The sequence below is a fragment of the Somniosus microcephalus genome, chromosome 12, assembly GCF_052327205.1.
Source record: "Somniosus microcephalus isolate GS21.2 chromosome 12, FLI_Smic_1.0, whole genome shotgun sequence".
NCBI lineage: Eukaryota > Metazoa > Chordata > Chondrichthyes > Squaliformes > Somniosidae > Somniosus > Somniosus microcephalus.
The window spans coordinates 53,413,605-53,435,180 of NC_140998.1; the positions used below are offsets into that span (position 1 = coordinate 53,413,605).

The 21,576-nt window shown below is 43.8% G+C and overlaps 1 protein-coding gene across 3 annotated transcripts in view; it reads right to left on the reverse strand.

The window, feature by feature from the left end:
• Window positions 1–21,576, reverse strand: part of lrrc9 (leucine rich repeat containing 9) — a 225,406-nt gene that overhangs the window by 42,530 nt on the left and 161,300 nt on the right. For all 3 annotated transcript variants that reach the window (XR_015080189.1, XM_086002874.1, XM_086002873.1), the window contains exons 20-24: window positions 20,686–20,811; window positions 14,675–14,815; window positions 13,965–14,142; window positions 10,676–10,896; window positions 7,595–7,717 (exon numbers count right to left, since the gene is read on the reverse strand). Coding sequence is in view for 2 of the 3 variants with exons in the window: in XM_086002874.1 (XP_085859000.1) it covers window positions 7,595–7,717; window positions 10,676–10,896; window positions 13,965–14,142; window positions 14,675–14,815; window positions 20,686–20,811 (789 nt within the window). In the remaining variant the exon portion in view is untranslated. The remainder of the gene's footprint in view (window positions 1–7,594; window positions 7,718–10,675; window positions 10,897–13,964; window positions 14,143–14,674; window positions 14,816–20,685; window positions 20,812–21,576) is intronic.

Here is a 21,576-nt window from a genome sequence, read left to right on the forward strand (position 1 = left end):
TGAATGTGGATAATAATATAAAGAAAAAGAAATAACTTGCTTTTATATAGTGCCTCATCATGTCGTCAGGATGTCCCAAAACAGCTCACATCTAATGAATTATTTTTGAAGTGCAGTCACTGTTATCGGGCAGCCAATTTGGGCACAGGAAGCTCCCACAAACACAAATGAAATTAATAAGCAGTTAATCTCTTTTGGTTGTTGGCTAAGTGAGTGTCTTGACCCACATCCTTCCAAGAATTTCCTGACCTTTCTGATTTTTGACGTTCACCTGAACAGGCAGATGGGGCCTCTGTTTAATATCTCATCCAAAAGACAGTACCTCGGAGAATAAATCAACCGAAGTGTCAGCCTAATCTATGTGATCAATTCTTGGAGTGAGTCTTAAACCTTTAATTTTGACTCTGAAAAATACTGGATTACTGAAAAATAATGTGTGTTTGCTTTACCCATTGCATCTAGGCAAATAAGAAATAGGAGCAGAAATAGGCCAGTTGGCCCCTCTAGTCTGCTCCGCCATTCAATAAGATCATGGCTGATCTTCTACCGTAACTCCACTTTCCTGCACTATTCCCATATCCCTTGATTCCCTTAATAGACAAAAATCTATCGATCTCTGACTTGAATATACTCAACGACTGAGCCTCCACAGCCCTCTTGGGTAGAGAATTCCAAAGATTCACCACCCTCTGAGTGATGAAATTTCTCCTCATCTCAGTCTTAAATGGCTGACCCCTTATTCTGAGACTGTGACCCCTGGTTCTAGACTTCCCAGCCAAGGGAAATATCGTCCCTGCATCTACCCTGTCAAGCCCTGTAAGAATTTAGTATGTTTCAATGAGATCACCGCTCATTCTTCTAAACTCTAGAGAATATAGGCCTAGTCTACTCAATCTCTCCTCATAGGACAATCCCCCCCATCCCAGGAACCAGTCTGGTGAACCTTTGGTGCACTCCCTCTATGGCAAAGTATATCCTTCCTTAGGTAAGGAGACCAAAACTGTACACAATATTCCAGGTGTGGTCTCGCCAGGACCCTATATAATTGTAGTAAGACGTCTTTACTCTTATACTCAAATCTTCTTGTAATAAAGGCCAACATACTATTTGCTTTCCTAATTGTTTGCTGTACTGCATGTTAACTTTCAGTGATTAGTGTACAAGGACACCCAGGTCCCTCTGAACACCAACATTTCCCAATTTCTCACCATTTAAAAAATACTCTGCTTTTCTATTATTCCTACCAAAGTGGAGAACATCACATTTCTCCACGTTATATTCCATTTGCCATGTTCTTACCCACTCACTTAGCTTGTCTATAGCCCCTTGAAGCCTCTTTGCATCCTCTTCACAACTTACATTCCCACCCAGCTTTGTATCATCAGCAAACTTGGATATATTACATTTGGTCCCCTCATCCAAATCATTGATATAGATTGTGAATAGCTGAGCCCAAGCATTGATCCTTGCGGTACACCACTAGTTACAGCCTACCAATCTGAAAATGATCCGTTTGTTCCTACCCTCTGTTTTCTGTCCGTTAACCAATCCTCAATCCATGCTAGTATATTACCCCCAATCCCATGAGCCCTAATTTTGTTTAATAACCTCTTGTGTGGCACCTTATCAAATGCCATCAGGTCCAGGGGATTTATCGACTTTCAGTCCCATTAATTTCTGCACTACTATTTTTTACTAATACTAATTTCTTTCAGTTTCTCATTCTCACTAGACCCTTGGTTCTCCACTATTTCCGGGAAGTATTTTGCGTCTTCTTCCATGAAGACAGACACAATGGCCGCAATTTTGCCGGTGCTAAGATGGCAGGTTTGGAAGCAGGTCATAGGTTAAAATCATTTTGATTGATGGTAGGTTGCAATCCCACCATCAACCCGCCTCCAAACAGCTTTCCCAAGTGTTGGGTCCCTGATTTGCGAATGGACCTGACACCTAGCGGCGGGAAGTGGATTAAAGGCAATTACCTGCTTATTAACAGGTACTTGCCAGTAGTCGTCAGCCTATTTTTGAATTTTGCTGCTTCTGGCTCGGGTTTCCCGACATCCGGACACCACGCCAGGTATGTGTGACGTGTTGTGAGTCTGCTGTAATGTTTCTGGATTGATGACAGCTGCAGAAGAGGTGTGAAGGATCCAATGTTGCACAGGTGAGTCTCAGAGGAAAGATGATGTTGGGTACTGCATTTTTAATACATTTACAGATTTCTTTAGGTTACAAGTTTTTAAATCCATGTCCAGTGCCACCTCATTGGGAGAACCTCTCTCACCAGTGACAGATCACTTCTGTCACCTCACCTGCAACTGCCATCTATTCCAGCCTATGGAGGGAGTCATTGGAGAACCTGGGTGCAAGAGGTCACCTTTGTGCAGTGATTGCCAGTGTTTTCAGCACCTCAATGCTGTCAAACACTGAGAAATCAACTGTCAAAATAAAATTCTGTGTGGTCCCTTTAAGGAAACCGGCAGATGACGCGTCATCAAATGACGCCATCTGACCTGCTTCCTGTTAATTGGCAGGCAAGCCCGCAGGGCGGGCTTAACAAGGTCAATCAAGGCAAAATCACATCTGTGGGCCGGATGCAGCTGGGGGCAGGACGGGAAGCCGGAAATCACCTGACCCGCACCCAACCGCCTCCATTAATAAAATCGCGGCCAAAGTATTTGTTTAATTTCTCTTCCATTTCCTTATTCCCCATTATAACTCTCCTGGCTCAGCCTGTAAGGAACCCACATTTACTTCGCTAATCTTTTCCTTTTTACATACATATAGAAGCTTTTACAGACTGTTTTTGTGTCTCTCGCTAGTTTACTCTCATTCTATTTTCCCTTTCTTTATCAATTTCTTGGTCTTCCTTTGCTGACTTCTAAAATCCTCCTAATCCTCTGGCTTACTATTCTTTTTGGCAACCTTATAAGCCTCTTCCTTTGATCTAATACTATCTTTAACTTCTCTTGTTAGCCACAGTTGGACCACTTTTCCTGTGGGGTTTTTGTGCCTTAAACGCATGTATATTTGTTGTAAATTATGTATTAATTCTTTAAATGCTAGCCATTGTTTGTCTACCGTCATACCTTTTAATGTAGTTTCCCAATCTACCTTAGCCAACTCGCCCCTCATATCTACATAGTTTGCATTGTTTAGATTTAAGACCCTAGTTTTGGATTTAACTAAATCACTTTCAAACTCAATATAAAATTCTATCATATTAAATAAATATCTGAATGGCATAACTCTTTAGAGAGGCAGAGACTCTCAAGTAAAAATGTTAATGAAGGTACACTAAACACAAAAAAAACCTTTTACAGGCATGTTTGATTATATTGTGAAATATGTAATTTTTAATTCTATTATTATGTTACAAACCTTATTTGCAACACACAATACCAGGCTGAAGAACAAAAAAGATGCCTGCAAAAATGTTTTAAATATTTTTTAGTGATTTGGTTCAGTATCTGCTTTGTAGATCTTCCTCAATGCATATACAGTAGTTTTGATTTGTTGCTGTTTTATGAATACAAAATTTAAGCAAATGTCTGCAATAATTTTCCTATAAGAACTTGTGTTGCCAAAGTGAAAAATGCATGCTTGCATACTAGTTTTTAATATATTACTAGCGGATGTCCCATTGCAGAGCTCACAGTAAATCAAATGATAAGATGTTTGGTAAGTGTAGGAGTGTTATACCATGTATTATTCTCCTAAGGAGGAGTTGTGATCTTTTAAGTCCACAGAGTCTAATTGTTGCAATATAGAATTTTATATTGTAGGTCACTTGCCCAGTATATCAAACCTTGCAATCCACCCCGGAATGCTCCTTAGAAATGGCAAAACTATACTCTAATGTTACCAAAGCCTAGCACCTATATAAGCCCTACCGCTCCTCCATTACTGCTAACTCCCACATCCCTACCTCTAAGCTGGTATATGTTGCCCACAATCTTTGTATATCCTGGATTTTAAAACATTTAACAAGCAAAAACTAAATATATAGGTAAAGAAATATATAACAATTAAGGCCACTGATTTACAGTTTTCACAGACAACTTGACAAGATCATGGAACTTGATCCCCAAAACACTGGAAAAAAGCCAGAAGCTATTAAAAACTAATTGACTTTATGCAATCTCAATATATCAGTGGTCCTGATAAATATATTTAATTTATTTTTATGCTACGTGGGCACAACACCCTTATATTGCTATAAATCAGTGTATTCTCGACTCATCGTGAACAATGCATGGTAAAAACTGCAAATATCCATTAAATTTTATAGTAAATTTGAACTCTTCTGCTTTATTCCAGTTATTATAATGGTTGTTGTGAAAGTTTGTATGCCATATTTTAAAAATTTAAGAAATAGTTAGAAGCGCCACTAGTGTTCAGCTTTGAGTTAAAGGATACCAGTCACAACTAGTCATGAGATATGCGGTCATATCCTGAATTAATTTACACTACTCAACATTTAAACTGAATTATTAGTTTAGACAATGGCCTGGATTTTGCTGTAATAACAGCAAGGATATCAGCGCTCGCCATTATTACAAGGTAACTCTGACCGCACATGTGCAGTTAAACGTGGAAATCCAGAAGTTGCTGTCAGAGATACCCTGCTCCTCCACAGGGTGCGCTGTTGCAGTCCTCGCCAATAGACTCGGCATTGAAATCACTCTAATGGCGGGAACTTGGGGTACTTGCCCATGAGTTCCACACTAAAAATGGCTGAAAAAGTTAGGGCTGCTAGGGAGCAAGTGAGATTTTAACAGCGTAATAAGTGATAATTACTGCTGAACAACCTCTCTGGCCCTGAAAATTAATTTTACAAATGTGGAGTCTCATTCCCTCAGAAGAAAATTAATGTTGCAAATTTAAAAAAAAATTATTTTGATTTTACTTTTTCTGTTGTCTCTTTTATCTCTCTCCCTTAAACCCATCTGTATTTACCAACCTTTATTTTGCTTCCTGTACATGATTTTAAATAATTTAGATTTCCTGTTTTTTACTTCCTAGTTTAGACTCTGCATGTCTCAGTGAGGATACATCAATCAAATTAGTTGAAGAGACTCACTGTTGCTTGCCCTGTTCACAGGTGCCACAGAACCCTTGTAGAGGGCGCCAAACAGAAACAGATGGCAGATGATTGGAAGTCTCCGCTGATAAGCCCGCAAAAATTCTGTGGGCAACTGTACACAAGGTGAACGGCGAAAGTCGTTCCTTTGCCGCTGCGAGCAAAATCCGGCCCATTACTGCTAAATACAGGAAACTTTGTGTTATCCGGAGGCTAAATGTCCGGCAAGCTCGAGCCACCAGCAAAAATCAGGAGCCGTTTTTTTTCTTTTTGTTGCTTTTTTTTCTCCCAGTCAGGCACTGCAAGGTCTGTAGCTATAGCAACAGCTTCAGCTAGAGACGCTTGCAGCTGCAGCCGACTGTTTAGAAGCTGTTGCTAAGCAACAGTGTTTGTTGTCAGATACGGAGATGAAAACCTCCGTATGCTTCAACATTAGAGCTGGAGTGTCCGGCAGTTTTGAGGGAACGGCAACAGCTCAGTCCTGTCGGTGCTGGATAGCACAAAGTTTCCTGTAGTATAAAAGCTGATTGTGCTTTTAGAGTGTAATTCCTGATGCTTGAAAAGGTTACTGGAAAACCACCTGTGAAATAGTAATATTCCACATACAATAACTGATTTCTGGATATTATGAAATTAAATAAATGTAAAGAAACCAGAAAAACAGTTGTTCTTCCCACTGCCTTATGAGCATGTGCCTGAAGGGCATCCTACCTCCCTGCGAATACAGGACATCTGTCCTCCTTTCCACCTCTTCCACCAAGGCCTCCAGTACATTATCAAAAAACCTTGGTGCACGCTGTCTCACATGTTCAGCCATTCTTCAATCTTTTACAGTGCAGATTCAGTTCACAAAGGACTCCCACCTCTTCTGCAGCCAAAATGCACCCGCCTTCAAGAGGTGCAGGCTGCCTTTAAGTAGCGCTAGCCACTTGCAATATCGGGCCCCCTGTTGATGCATGCAGCCAATGAACAGCGCGGGTAGCACTGGCTGCATGCAGCAATTATGTAAAACAGTAGGCAGCACAAATTTACCATGCTGCCTGCAACACAATAAACGGGTGCAGGTTAATTGCGCACCTCGATCCCTGTGCCCGTTTTTGGGTCTTATCCAATTTAACCCCCTTTAGCTTTTAATTTTTGCATTTCTACAATTTAAAAAAATTGTTCTCTTTATGTTTGACCTAATAACTCTTTTTCCATTTAGTTCCCAAAACATTTTTATAGGAACACAGTACTGACTGCCTGATTGTTTTCCTCCAGATACTGATTTTGCATCTGTGTGTCTTAGTTTTGTATTCGAGGGGAAATTAGTACTAATCAAAAACACATCTTTGCCATTATGGAGAAATCATGTATTTTTCAAACTTATTGGCCCAGATAGTCCGATCCATACGGGTAGGTATGCGCTGTGTACCCACCTATAGGGACATCGGAAATGCCGGTGTCAGGCATGCACAGCGCATGTGCTGAAAACCGGCATTTCCGATCTGTCAAGAATGGTATTGACAGATCGTCCGGCTGCCCTAGAGAAGGGCCTCTGCAGGCGGATAGTTCCGCTTTTTGGAGACCCTCCGCCCGCAGAAAACCCTTACAATTCTTACACCTGATAAAAGCAGGTGTAAGGCCTGCTTTTACCAAGATAAGAGTTGAAAAAGTTAAAAAAAAAAAAATTCAGAGTTGTCATTTAAAAATACTTTAAAAAAGGTAAGTTTATTTTTAGCCCCGTAAAAAACTTTAATTATTTTTTTCAAAAAATTAAATTTTTGTTTAAATTTTTTTTATTTATTGTAATTTCAAGTCATTTTAAAAATGTGATTTAAAAAAACATTTATTTAAAGTTTTACTATGTTTTTGGGGTGATCTCCATTCATATATTTGACAGGTCTTCCTGTCAAGTGAATCAAGGGAGATTCCCTTCTGTGATTGGCTCCCCATGGCCCACGTGATCCCAGGGACGCTGTGAACTACATGCGCCCCTGGGATACGTGGGCCCTGTGCAGTTGGAGTTTGGAGAGGCCCAGGAGCAGAAGCGTGTGCGTTCCGGGAGCCCTCAGGGAAGGGCGTAGATTTTTCCAGATCGCAGGCCTCTGCCCGCGGGAGGCCTGCGATCGGAAAATACGGGCCATTGAACTAGCATATCATAACTAAAAAGGAAACAAGAATTGAATTTCCACATTTTATGAGCTAAATGAGTGTTTTTGCATCACTAATTTTTTCTTGAAGGCATCAACTCTTTGGTGTGGTACAGTTCCATGAGTGTTGTTTGCACTCCAGTACCTCACGACTATTCATGTGACCACAGGGACTTAACAGCCACATCCAATCCTCACCCAATGAGATTCAGTAGCTCAGTGCAGACTGGAAAATCAAATCTGAGACCGTCTTAGCCTGCTCTGTAGCTAAATCTGTTGGCTAATCAAGGCAGACAGCTATGTGAGTGTTATAAAGTACTTTTGATTTGCACTATAATAATAAAGAAAACATTTTTATGGCATGTGAGCACAGACTGACCACTACATTTCCATCAAGGGCCCTCAACGCAGGCAGGTGATAGATGACGAAGAGACGGTAATGTTCCTGTTTACAGACCAATGGGTTTCCATACAAGTCCACTATGACAAGGTTCTCCATTCCCTAAAAACATATAAAATTCATTAAAGAAACCAAAGCATGTCGCAAGTTAAAAGATCCGAAATGGTCTTCTACAAATACGTAAGGCCCGATTTTATGGCTTGTGTGGGAAATGGTCGGATTCCCCCGATTGTGGGGTTCTGACACAAAAAAATGTCAGCCAGCTCCACGCAATTTTCCCTCAAGTGGCCAATTAATTTCCACCATGTGGGCAGCCTTGCTAATTGTCCATTTCTAGTCAGAAAGCCCCACAGTATGATGTCATCATTCGTGGTGCTTTCAAGGTCCAGAGCAAGCACTGCATCCTCTGAAGGCTTCCAAACGAACCATGCAGGATGGCAGAGGAGCCTGCAGCAGCAGTGGCCAGTGCCAGACCCCGAGCTGCCTCCAAATTCGACGAAGCTTCACTGCAGGTATTTTTGGATGAGGTTAGGGCCCACAGGGAGGTCCTCTTCCCTAGGTCAGGGAGGAAGAGGCCTCCCACTGAGACCAAGGCTGCATGGATGCAGGTGTCAGCAGATGTCAACTCGAATGTGCATGTAACCTTGGCATCACATCTCTAACTTCTTCCTCTACTCCCCCACAGGACCATCCAGAGCCCCCATCCCCACTGTGGAGAAGGAAGAGGCTGTGCAGCCAGACTCCTCAGAGGAAGCTCCAACCTCTGAGGGCGCAGCGTCAGCAGAAGTAAGCGCACCCAGCACCAGCGCAGACACTCACACCTCGGGGGGACCTTCGGGACATAGAGTAGTGTTGTCACCTAGTGCTTCACAGCTCACAAGTGAGCCTCAGCAGATTCTGGAGACAGGGACAGCAGTGGAGAGTCCTTGTCGGAGGGCGCAGGACTCTGCCAGCTCAGCTCAGCTGCGCTGCATGTCGACCCTCTGCCTCTGGGTCTATCCGCAAGAGAAGAGGTGATGGATCTCCATGCACAGATGCAGGAGTCTCTGGTAGGTTTTGTCTCCAGGGTCGCTGCGAGTGTGGAGCGAATGGAGGAGTCCATAGCGACCATGGCAGAGCCTTTGTGGAGTCATTGGCGCATGAACGCATCACCATGGAAAGGTTGGCAACCTCCATGGAGGAGATAACTCGCCAGGGTACGGAAAACATGGTGAGTGCTCATAAGCGAATGACATCTCTTGAGCAGCGTTGGCCATCTATTGAACAGAGAAACCAGACCTTCATGGAAGTCCTTCTGAGTAGGACTGCCAGTGCAGAAACGGGTCCCGATGGCCCCCTAAGGCGCAGCAAGGTGCTCTCAAGCCACTTCCAAGCGCTGGCCCCTTCTGGCCTGTGCAGTTTCAGGTGAGTGAGCAGCAGCCTGGTGCTCCTGGTGCTCATCCTGTTGTTCTTGGTTCTGCTGCTGCCGCCTCTGCTGCTGGAGATCCTCTAATGGCAAGAAGGGAAGGAAAAAAAGGCATCCCATGCGTCTCGTTGATGCCTCCGCTGAGGAAGCGCTGAGTGAGGGTGGCGAGAGGGGCTTCCCAGGAGATTGCATTGGAGAAGTGTGTGAGGCTCCAACCTTCCATAGCTGTGCCTAAGCCTTGAAGAAGTAGCCCCAAGCCTGCAGCAACAAGGTCCTTCACCAAACAAATGCTGTCCCTTTAAATCGCAGCTTTCCCGAATGAGCTGCAGCTGACAGCAAGCAAGCCGGTAAGCTTCACGCCAGGTTTCATCAGCGGGGTTTCCCGCAGGCGTGTTTAGCGTGGGGAACCCCACAAAATCGCAATGGCCCCTGAAAGTCGGCTTAAACATGGAAATAAGTGGTAATTAGTGTTCCGACGGCCAGTCCCGCCAGCGGCGGGCAGGACTGAATCGGGTCGCGGAGAAACGGCGGTCCGAAAGTCGGACGGGGTGGGGAATCAGGTGGGGGGGGGGGTTGGTCGCGACCCGCTTTTTCGGCGATTTTCGGCCCCCGGCCGCATGAAAAGCCGCCCGACGGCTACCAGAAAATCGGGCCGTAATGTTGTTACGTTATGGAATGCCCTACAAGAAACAATAATCAAAACTGAAACAATAATAACTTTTAAAAGTGCATAAATCATAGAATCTTACAGCATAGAAGGAGGCCATTTGGTCCATCGTGTCTATACTGGCTCTTTGATTATCTAATTATTCCCACTCCCCTGCTCTTTCCCCATAGCCCTGCAGTTTTCTCCCTTTCAAGAATTCATCCAAATCCCTTTTGAAAGTTAATATTAAATCTGCTGTCACCACCCTTTCAGGCAGTGCATTCCAGATCATAGTAACTCACTGCATAAGTAAATTTCTCCTCATCTCAGCTCTCTTTTTCCAATTACCTTAAATCTGTGTCCTCTGGTTACTGACTCTTCTGCCAGTAGAAACATTTTCTCTATATTTACTCTATCAAAGCCCTTCATGATTTTGAACGCCTCAATTAAATGCCTCCTTAACCTTCTCTGCTGTAAGGAGAACAATCCCAAATTCTCTAGTCTCTCCATGTAATTGCAGTCCCGCACCCCTGATACTATTCTAGTAAATCTTCTCTGGACCCTCTCCAAAGCCTTGACGTCTTTCCTAAAGTGTGGTGCCCAGAATTGGACACAACACTCCAGCTGAAGCCTAACCAGTCATTTATAAAGGTTAAGTATAACTTCCTTGCTTTTGTACTCTGTTTATAAAGCCAAGGACCCCGTATGCTTTTTGAAGAGCCTTATCAACTTGTCTTGCCACTTTCAAAGACTTCTCTATGTAAACCCCTGGGTTTTCTGTTCCTGCACCATCTTTAAAATTGTACCACTTTGTTTATATTGCCTCTCCTCCTTCTTCCTTCCAAAATGCAACATTTCACATTATTTGAAAGCAAATTTTAAAAGATTAAGGAAAAAAGGCTGAGTAATGGGATTGAGTGGATAGCTCTTTCAGAGAATTCAGGTGTAGTGGGTCAAATGGCTTTCTTCTGTGCTGTAAATCGTCTATTAAAGTATAAATTCTATTTACCTTTAAATTGTAGATCTCACAGTTGTTCTGTATGAGGTTGTTTCCCAAACAGAGTTCTATTAGGGTGTAGATTTTCTGCAAACTGCGTAGTGAACAAATTTTGTTGCATTCTAGTGACAGATAGTGGAGATGCATTAACTTATCTAAACCAGAATCTTCCAAATTTTTCAATTGATTATTACCAAGATTCAATCGAGTCAGCTTGGTCAGCTTTGAAATCCCTATTAAAAACAAAACAAAAAAAAAATTTGGCAGAGACTAAGAAAGATTTATACAGCACCTTTCACGTCCCCAAAGTACTTCACAGCCAATTAATTACTTTTGAAACAGTCATTATTGCTATGTTGGCAAATGAGTTGGCTAATTTGCACATAGCAAGGTCCCATAAACAGCCATCAAATAAATTACCAAATAATCTGTTTTGGTGATGTTGGTTTAGGAATAATTATTGGCCAGGATACCAGGAGAACGCTCCTGCTCTTTAAATAGTGACACCTGTACAGGCTGTAGGTTCGACGTCTCATCCAAAAGACAGCACCTTCAACAATGCAATGTCAGCCCAGATTATGTGCTCATGTTCTGGATGGGACTTCAAACCCATGACCTTCTAACTCAGAGACAAGAGTGTTACCTCTAAGCCAATGAGGATAACAATTGACTAATAAGGTACAATCTTTATGGAGCCAATTCACAAAGGTTTTATGAATGCAAAAGCAGTTCTTCATGTTTTGTTTGAAGAGCGACGCAGGTTAATAAGGCCATTAAAAAAACATGCACTGGGGTTCATTTTTAGAGGGATAGATTTAAAAAGAGAAGTTATGTTAAACTTGTATAAAACCATGGTTAGACCAAACTTGGTAGTACTATGTATAGTTCTGGTCTTCAAATTATAAAAAGGATATAGATGCACTGGAATTCAGGAGAAACTTCTTTACCCAAAGAGTGGTAAGAATGTGGAATGCGCTGCCACAAGGAGTAGTTGAGGCAAATAGCATAGATACATTTAAGGGGAAGCTAGATAATCACATTAGGGAGAAAGGAATAGAAGGATCTGCTGATAGGGTTAGATGAAAAGGGGTGGCAGGAGGCTCGTGTGGAGCATAAACGCCGGCTCAGGTCAGTTGGGCAGAATGGCCTGTTTCTGTGCTATAGACTCTATGTAATTCCTTTGTAGAAGTATGGCATTCAGTAAATGTATCATACCCGTGTACCACTAACTTGGCGGCAGTGACTTACAGTGTCATACTCATTCATGCATTGTGATTTTTTTTTGTACCGGCACATTGATACTGAAATGGAACGTTAAACAAAATTCCAGATAAGTAAAAGGGCATTTGAAGTGCAACTGAATTTCAGACTTTTCTTGGCTCAGTAAATTACCTGCAAACACTATGGAAACCATACTGCATATTTGATTTGAGATAACTTGGCCTTTTCATACCTGATGCAAAAAGGAAATACACAAGGAAAGATGGGGAGTGGAATTAGAGTCGATGACGCATGTGGAGAAAAACACTTACTCAGACTTGATAGGCTGAATGGTTTGTTTTTGTGCTGTAATATTCTATGGTTTTATGATCTTTTGGTTCAAGGAGCTAGTGATGAGCTCAGGGTAAATGGCATTGAAGATCTGTGGTTAGGTTAGATCCATCACTCTGCTTGTGCAATTGAACATCACACCACTAGCAGAAGGAACAGCCGGTATTCACATCGCACTGCATGTCTCAGTAGAAAACAGTGTCATATCCACTTCCAATCGGCAACCTACAGCTAGTTTCAAGTTCTCTTAGCTGACTGTGTGTGCATGTCTGTGAAAGAGGTGAAGGGTTATTCTTGAACTGCAGAAATGCGTGTCTTGACACATTTGGTTGCTTGCCAAACCTCTTACATTATTGAGCATAAAAGCTGCTAGTTTTGTTGGAATTGTAAAGTTCGGTTTGCCGAGTGGTACAGTTCATAGAGTCATAGAGTTATACAGCACAGAAAGAGGCCCTTCGGCCCATCGTGTCTGCGCCGGCTATCAAGCCCCATCTATTCTAATCCCATTTTCCAGCACTTGGTCCGTAGCCTTGTATGCTATGGCGTTTCAAGTGCTCATCTAAATGCTTCTTGAATATTGTGAGGGTTCCTGCCTCTACCACCCTTTCAGGCAGTGAGTTCCAGATTCCAACCACCCTCTGGGTGAAAAAGTTTCTCCTCAAATCCCCTCTAAACCTCCTGCCCCTTACCTTGAAACTATGCCCCCTGGTTATTGACCCCTCTACTAAGGGGAAAAGTTCCTTTCTATCTACCCTATCTATGCCCCTCATAATTTTGTACACCTCAATCAGGTCCCCCCTCTGCCTTCTCTGCTCTAAGGAAAACAACCCCAGCCTGTCCAGTCTCTCCTCATAGCTGACATGCTCCAGCCCAGTTAACATCCTGGTGAATCTCCTCTGCACCCTCTCCAATGCAATCACATCCTTCCTATAGTGTAGCGGCCAGAACTGCACACAGTATTCCAGCTGTGGCCTAACTAGCGTTTTGTACAGTTCCATCATAACCTCCCTGCTCTTATATTCTATGCCTCGGCTAATGAAGGCAAGTATCCCATATGCCTTTTTAACCACCTTATCTACCTGTCCTGCTGCCTTCAAGGATCTGTGTACATGCACACCAAGGTCCCTCCAATCCTCTGTGCTTCCTAGGGTCCTACCATTCATTGTGTATTCCCTTGCCTTGTTAGTCCTCCCAAAATGCATCACCTCACACTTTTCAGGGTTAAATTCCATTTGCCACTGTTCTGCCCATCTGACCAACCCGTCTAGATCGTCCTGTAGCCTGAGGCTTCCCTCCTCGCTATTTACCACTCCACCAATTTTCATGTCATCTGCGAACTTACTGATCATACCTCCTACATTCATATCTAAATCATTAATGTACACTACAAACAGCAAAGGACCCAGCACCGATCCCTGCGGTACACCACTGGACACAGACTTCCAGTCACAAAAACAACCTTCGACCATCACCCTCTGCCTCCTGCCACTAAGCCAATTTTGGGTCCAATGTGCCAAATTGCCCTTGACCCCATGGGCTCTTACCTTCTTGACCAGTCTCCCATGCTGAACTTTGTCAAAAGCCTTACTGAAGTCCATGTAGACTACATCAACTGCACTACCTACCCTCATCCACACACATAGTCACCCCCTCGAAAAATTCAATCAAATTGGTTAGACATGGTCTTAAGAGAGGGAAAGAAACCTAAAATCTGAAAAAAAATTACATTCTGTGAAAATCCAACTACTACCTTCAAGTTTAGTAATAAAGTTGTCTTCCAGAGAAAGTTCTTCAAGTTGGAGGCAGTGATCCAAGCCTTCAAGTCTACGAATGATGTTGTTGTTAAACGAAGCCCAGCGCAAATTCACCAGCTTCTCTAGATTAGTGAGTCGTGAAAGATTCTGTCCATCTAAATTTAATGTAGTAATCTGCAAACAAAACTCAACTCAAAATATAAAAGGAAGTAGGTATGTTATGACTTACTTACCTTTTTATTTATCACAATCTAAACTAACATGTATAGATGCAAATGGCAATAATTCCAAAAACATTTTGTTTTACTCCCTGGTCAAAACATCTAGCTGCTTTGTAATGAACTGATCATATGAATAAGTGACACATAATTGATGGTAATAAGAATTAGGTTGCTGTAGATTTCTTGATGCGTGTTAGGCCAGTATTACCTTGTTAATCTCAGATACATGTATTATTACTGTAGATGATACAGTTTATTAGAGTATCGCAATTAATTTTATTTACAAAACTGCTTAATTAAAGCAGATTAACAACCGACTGATGAAGCAATACATTTTAATCTAAATTAAATAGATAGTCTAAGTTGAAAGGCTATTATTCTGGAATCAAATCCTACACTAGCAGGGCCTTTTTATAATGATGCAATTTATTTATTTTTGAAACGCTGTAACCTTAATGAGTGATACTTCAAGCATTATTACAAACCTTAGAAAGCCAGGTTGTCCCTTGGTCGACAGATGGAATTGGCTTGTTTTTGCTTAACTGAGTCAGGATCTGAGCACAGGTCAATAAACTGAGGCAACGAGGGCGTTCTTCATCAGTCCGTGAATAGGCGACTAAAGAAACCTGGCAGGGACGGGAAAAGGATTTTATCTTAAGTGATGAAAACTATGTTAACTCTGATAGGCTTGTTGTATATGTTTGTAAATTCTATACCCTTGCCATCGATTCCATCCCCTTCCCCAGCCACTATCTCAGGTTGATGCCAACTTTTGGCAACCTCAACATCCTATTTGACCCCAAGCTGAGCTTCGGACACTTAGGCGATGAAATTTGGCACCTTAATGGCGGTAGTTATGGCCGTTTAAAAAAAAAAATGGCATCTGCCTCGCTACCAGCCACCTGCGGCACAGCCCGCGCTGTTCGCCATCTTGGTGAGGGTGATAGCGCAGGTGGTACATGCATGCGCTGGCACTATGCAGAGTAAGCAGATCGTGACATCAGTCAGCGTGTGATGCTGATTAGGCGCACGACCTGCCATTTTCAACGTCGCCGCTCCATTCAACGCCCTCTCCTAAACAAGCACAGCTGAACCTGCGGTCAGCTGCACGAAGGACCCCACCACCAACGCTACTGAAAGGCATACATCCAACTTGCAGAGAAGTTGATTATTGCTTTTGTACTGGCTCTTCCAGAGTTTGTATGAATACAGGAAACTCTTTGGTATCTGGCACCGACGGGACCGGATGGTGCCGGTTGATTAAAATTCTGGATGATGGAGAGGGTTATCTACCGAGGCTATTTTTAAACAAGCAAAAATTTAAAAAAATCAAGAAATGTGCAGTATACAGTAATTGGACTTCCGACAGCGCCAAGAAGCCGAGTAGTGGCAGTTTGGAGAACTACCCCCACTGACTAACTCGGCCACCGCGGGAGACTCGGACTCGGACTCGGACTCGGCAACATTTCCGGTTATTGAGGTGTTGTTTTCGGAGTATGAATTTTGCCGGTTAATAGAGCATTCCGGATATTTAGGTGCCGTTTAAACGAGAGTTTCCTGTACTGGGTTGCTGTAAGAGACGTCAAAAGTTGTTAAAGCGTGCAGCTGGATGTTGGGAAGGTGTTGGCTAGTACTGGAAGGTTCTGCTCTCAGTCATGGGGGCTCTAGTTGCAGTCCCCCTTGCGCTGCAGCATGACAGGGAGATGGTGCAGAGGCAGCAAAAAAGACAAGCTGCTCACAGAGGGAAGAGGAGAAGCGGGAAGAGGACTCTCAGCAGGAGGCCTTACCCACCTAGGGTCTTCAGGGAGCACTTCTCCTACCTACACCTAAACTAGGAGCAGTGTGTTCAGCGGCTCTGCTTCACCAAGGAGGTGGTCACAGAACTCTGCCACCTCTTGGAACCAGACCTGCAGCCACAGAGCAGGATGAAAACGGCTCTGCCAGTGACCCTCAAGGTGACCGTGGCCCTGAATGTTTTCGCCAGTGGTTCCTTCCAGCAAGCTGAGCCTGCATGAGAACAGTCTGAGATTGCGTGGCAGCAAGCTGAGCTCACATGACAGAAGTCTGAGCTGCCACCGCAGCACTCAGACATTGGGTCACTTGCAATGGAAGCTGAGACATCGCCCATCAGACCCTGCATCATGGTTGGGCCCACAAGTGCTCTAATGGAGTTGCCCATCACTTCCATCCTGGGAATGGGCTCTAAGCTCTGCGCAAAGCCCTGTGCATGGTTGGAGCCGGACTCCTCCATGCTCAGCAGTGACAACGGGCTCTTTGGCAGGCCTACCACTGCACCAAGCATTTGTGTGTGCATGCCCATCACCCTTCTTATGGAGTGGGACTTGAACCCACAACCTTCTGACTCAGAGGCGAGTGTGCTACCAACTGAGCCACAGCTGACACTCTGTGCGAACTCACCCTCTGGGGAGCTAGCACCTGCGCTACCCTTTTCCCCCTGCCCTGGCTGCAGGCCCATCGTGCCTGGTGACTCACCACATGTAGATCCTGCCCAATACTACCCTTTAAAGTATGTGCAGTGCCAGTTTCTGAGCTGGTGCCTGCGAGTGTCAGATCGAGTGATGGTGACTCTTCTTCTCCATCACTCTCCTCTTGTTTGTTCTGCGCTGGCAGGGAAGCTTGAAGTTCTTGGGTATCTGAAAGGAGAAAGGCATAAGGGTAGGGTTGTGGTGAGGGAGGGGTGGAAGCAAGATCTGCATTCTTACACCATCAGCAGCTTGTAAGTGAGAAGAGATTGTGGGATAAAGGGGGAAGTGGAATATGAGAAGGAGGATTAGGTATGAGCGTACAGTCATCATCAATGGTTTCAGCATGGCTGATCGCCACGGCCTCAGTGACGGTCCCTCCAATAATGTCTAGCACAGTCTGCTCCAGCTGGGTCAGGATATGCAGCCGTGACTGTCCCCCATCGGTTAGCTACTGCTGTCTCTGGTCATGTGCTACCTTGGCCTGCAAGAGAAAGGGAAGTGTGTCAGTGAGTGTGGCGCAATGTGTTTGGGTGATGTGCCTGTCATGGTTGAATAGCTGGCAGTGTGTGCAAGGTGTGAGATGTGGGAGTGAGGCTTGCAACAGTGGTAAATATGTGAGGATGAGGTGAAGCTATGATTGTGAGGTATAAGTTGTAATTGATAGAGATTGCTGGAAGATGAGTGATGGGGGTGTGGTGCATTGAGCAGTGTGTGAGGCTGGTGGTGCAGTTGGCATTTGAAGATGCATCATTCACTCATCTTGACCACTCGTGTGAAGTCATTAAACTTCTTTCGGCACTGGATCCAATTCCTTGGGGAAAGACTGCTGGCAGTGGCCACTTCAGCTATCTGCTCCCACTGTCTTCTTACAGTGAGTCTGGAGGGCCTCCTGGCCCCTGAGGGTAGAGGACCTAGGTCCTCCGTTCAACCCTCTGCACTAAGGCCTCCAGTCCTGAATCTGAGAACCTAAGTGCCCTTTCTTCGCCCTGTTGAGCTATAACTTCCGTACAGTTGCCTTGACAACAATTACAATGAGGTGCTGAATTCAGAAAGCACCTCCCCTTAAAGAAGTGCAGACTGCATTTCAAACTAGAGGCTAGCTTTAAATAGAGCTCATCTCCCACGAACTTGGCCCCCCCTGCTGAGCGCTCAGCTGCTCAGTAGCAGCGCTTGGCTGAACGCATCAATCATGTTCCCCGCATCCGTCTTCCAGCCTACTCCAATTTTTAGCCCTATATCCTCTACATCACAAAGATTGCCTACATCCACCTCTAACATTACTCATTTCCCCCCCTTGCCATCTGCTGCCAAAATCCTCACCTTTATCACCTCCAGACTTGACTGTTTCAATGCTCTCCTAGCCAGCCACCCATCCTCCACCCTCCACAAACCTCAGCTCATCCAAAACTCTGTTGCTCATATCTAACCTGCACCAAGTCCCGCTCACCCATCACTCCTGTGCTCACCAATCAACAACAACAACAACTTGCATTTATGTAGCACTTTTAACGTAGTAAAATGTCCCAAGGCACTTCTCAGGAGCGTTATCAAACAAAGTTTGGTACTGAGCCCCATAAGGAGAAATTAGGGCAGATAAGAGGTACGTTTTGATCCCTGGGATGAGAGGGTTGTCCTTTGAGGAGAGATCGAGTAGATTGGGCCTATACTCTCTGGAGTTTAGGAAAATGAGAGGTGATCTCATTGAAACATATTGGCCTAGAAATTCAGTGGGCTTTGCGCCCAGTTTCCGCCCAAAGAGGGCTTCTGCGCCACTAGAGGAGCTTGCGCTGATATTCAGCGCTGCGTTAATGGCGGCGGTAGCCGGTAGCGCTGCGCCGACACCGATGACGTCATCGGTGTGCGCAGTGCCCCGGTTCCGCCCCGCTACCGGCCCGACCCCCATATTTAGTTGCGGCCGCCTCTTCCGCAGCGGCCGCAAACAACGTTCAGCAACCGGGGCCGTCCTGCAGCCTTATTGGGGCGAGTTAAGGTGGAGGTGCGGCCGGCCGCTTTTTCGGCGGCCGCCTGCCCGCACCTCCTTCCCCGGCCTCCTTCACCACCCCCCCCCCGCGGCATTGCCGGCTGCTTTCCGGGAGCCCGGCACTTCTCCGTGGTGCCGGGCTCATTTGCCGGCACTAGCGAACGGCGATCTCGGAGTTGCAGGCACCTCCCCCTTAAGAGAAGGAGGAAGGCCTGCAGTACCGCAGCCTGCCGCACCGCAGCGGGTGGCGCTGCAGCACCTAGCGCGCCGAAATTCAGTTTCAGCGCCCCAAGCGGGGGCGGCCACACCCTTGAAATGCTGAAAGGTTGTTTACCCGGCTGGAGAGTCTAGAGCTAGGGGGTGTAGTCTCAGGATAAGGGGTAGGCCATTTAAGACCGAGACGAGGAGGAATTTCTTCACTCAAGAGGGTTGTGAATCATTGTAATTCTCTACCTGAAAGGGCTGTGGATGCTGAGTCGTTGAGTATATTCAAGGCTAAGAGATAGATTTTTGGACTCTAGGGTAATCAAGGAATATGGGGATCGGGCGGGAAAGTGGAGTTGAGGTCAAAGATCAGTCATGGTCTTATAGAATGGCGGAGCAGGCTCGTAGGGCCATATGGGGCCTACTCCTGCTCCTAATTCTTATATTATGTTTTAAGGTGTCTTCAAGAAGGAAAGAGAGCTAGAGAGGCAGAGAGGTTTAAGGAGAGAATTCCATAGCTTAGGGCCTCAGCAGCTGAAGGTACGGCCGCCAATGGTGAAGCGATTAAAATCGGGGATGCGCAAGAGGCCAAAATTGGAGGAGCGCAAATATCTCGGAGGGTTGTAGGGCTGGAGGAAGTTACAGAGATAGGATGGGGGCAGGTCATGGAGGGATTTAAAAATAAGGTTCCCAATCCCCCAACAACTCCAATTTAAAATAGTCATCCTCATGCTCAAAGCCCTTCATGGCCTCACCCCTCTCTACCTCTGAACCTCCCTCAGCTCTACAACCCACCAAGAACTCCCTAAACTCTGGAATTCCCTGCCTGAACCATTGTACATCTCCGCCTCTCTCCCCCCCTTTAAGACCCTCCTTAAAACCTACCTCTTTGACCAAGCTTTTATCACCATTCCTAATATCTCCTTTGCCTCGGTGTCAATTTCTGTCTGATTACGCTTCTGTAAAGCACTCTGGATGTTTTCTACATTAAAGGCACTATATAAATACAGGTTGCTGCGATGCATGACAAACTATCAACTCACAAGTTTAATGTCATAGTGTAACATTAACATGTGTACAATGGTCACAAATGCTTTTTAAGAGATCTATATAGACTAATGACAATAATGCAAATGACCAAACAGGGCCATTTCACAGGAAAATAGATTTGAATGTACAATTATACAGTATATGCAAAACAATTCAACATATCAATACTGCTCAAGTGATTACTCAGTGTAATATTATTAAATATAAAATGTATTCCACAAGCATGGAAGACATGTCACAAGTGATGAAAAGCTGAATAAATTCTATATTCTAGTTTCACATTGACTGGTCTGTGTCTGTAATAAATATAAGTATATACTGTTGTTCATTTTTTAAAAACGTTTTTTTCCTCTCCACATCAACTAAAATGTAATAGTTTATTGAGACTGCTTATCTGACCTTAAATTAAACATAGGAATGGGATTAGAGCTAGCACAATCAAAATTAATATTCATAAGTCTCTACATGGAATAATACTAATAATAAAAAATAATAAAGATAGTCAGCAAGCCATTTCTGCCTTCTTGTCAGGTGCCAAGTGTATGTGTGATATATCCAATTTTTATAGTGCAAATGGTATTTGGATTATTAATGTTTTAAGCAGCCTGCCAACAAAAAAAGGTAACAAAAAATAGTCCAATGATATTTGACAAGGTAATGGACAGACACAGCCCAAAGAGGAAAGTCAAATTGGTTGAAAACAAATTTGCTCCAATGTTATTATCAGCAGTCGAAAGAAAATCAGAGGAGATATTAGTATCAACGCTGGTCATACCTGTGTAAGCCTAGATCCAGCAGTAATGCGCAGGGCTGCTGCTGCTTCTTCCTCCGTTACAATGCACCCATTCAAATAAGTGAGCGCCTTTAATTGGCCAATGACTATCGGGCGTAATAATGCAGGCTGTTCAAACATTTGAAGATATCATGGGTAAAAAAAATGATTAGACCTTTTGGAGTATTTTTTTAAAAGCAGAACTATATTGTATTATAAAAACATACAATGGAATGTGTGCAACTGAATTAATATTTTAATTAGTGAACTGACATTTTCATGGCTCTCCATCAGATTATAGATCTCCATGCCAGCTGGAAAAGCTGACCAAATACACATTTGTTGGACTAAATGTAGAACCTCAGGTTACTCAAATATAAGCTAATTTTGTGCTTGTATTTGATGATCATAAGGCAACCTGGCTTAGCATCTTACTGTTTAATTATAGAAATAAAAATACAAATATAACTATTGTAGATTTTGCTCTTCCATGTAAACGAGATTGGGAACTTAGAAAAAGTGAGGCTTAAACCTGCTACTCTCCATTCCACAATGCTATGGATTGGTGCCCTAATGAACCAGCCTTCCTTCCAGTAGCACCTTTTGAAAATGGGAATAGATAATTAAGTCAAACAATGTAAAAAAGATAGGTTCGCTACACTCTTAAGCATAGTTCATCGTATAGATTCTGTTATTTAATGCACCTGGCCTTGAAACTTGTCATGATATTGAACATTCATTGTATACTTCATTTTATTCTCTCTACAATGTGATGAGTTGTCATTAAATTATACATGCTTTTGTATCAAAGTACTTGAGGAAAGGGCATATGCATGAAAAATACCAATTGTCTATAAATGTTAAACAATGTATGGAACTGGTTCAGGACCTCAT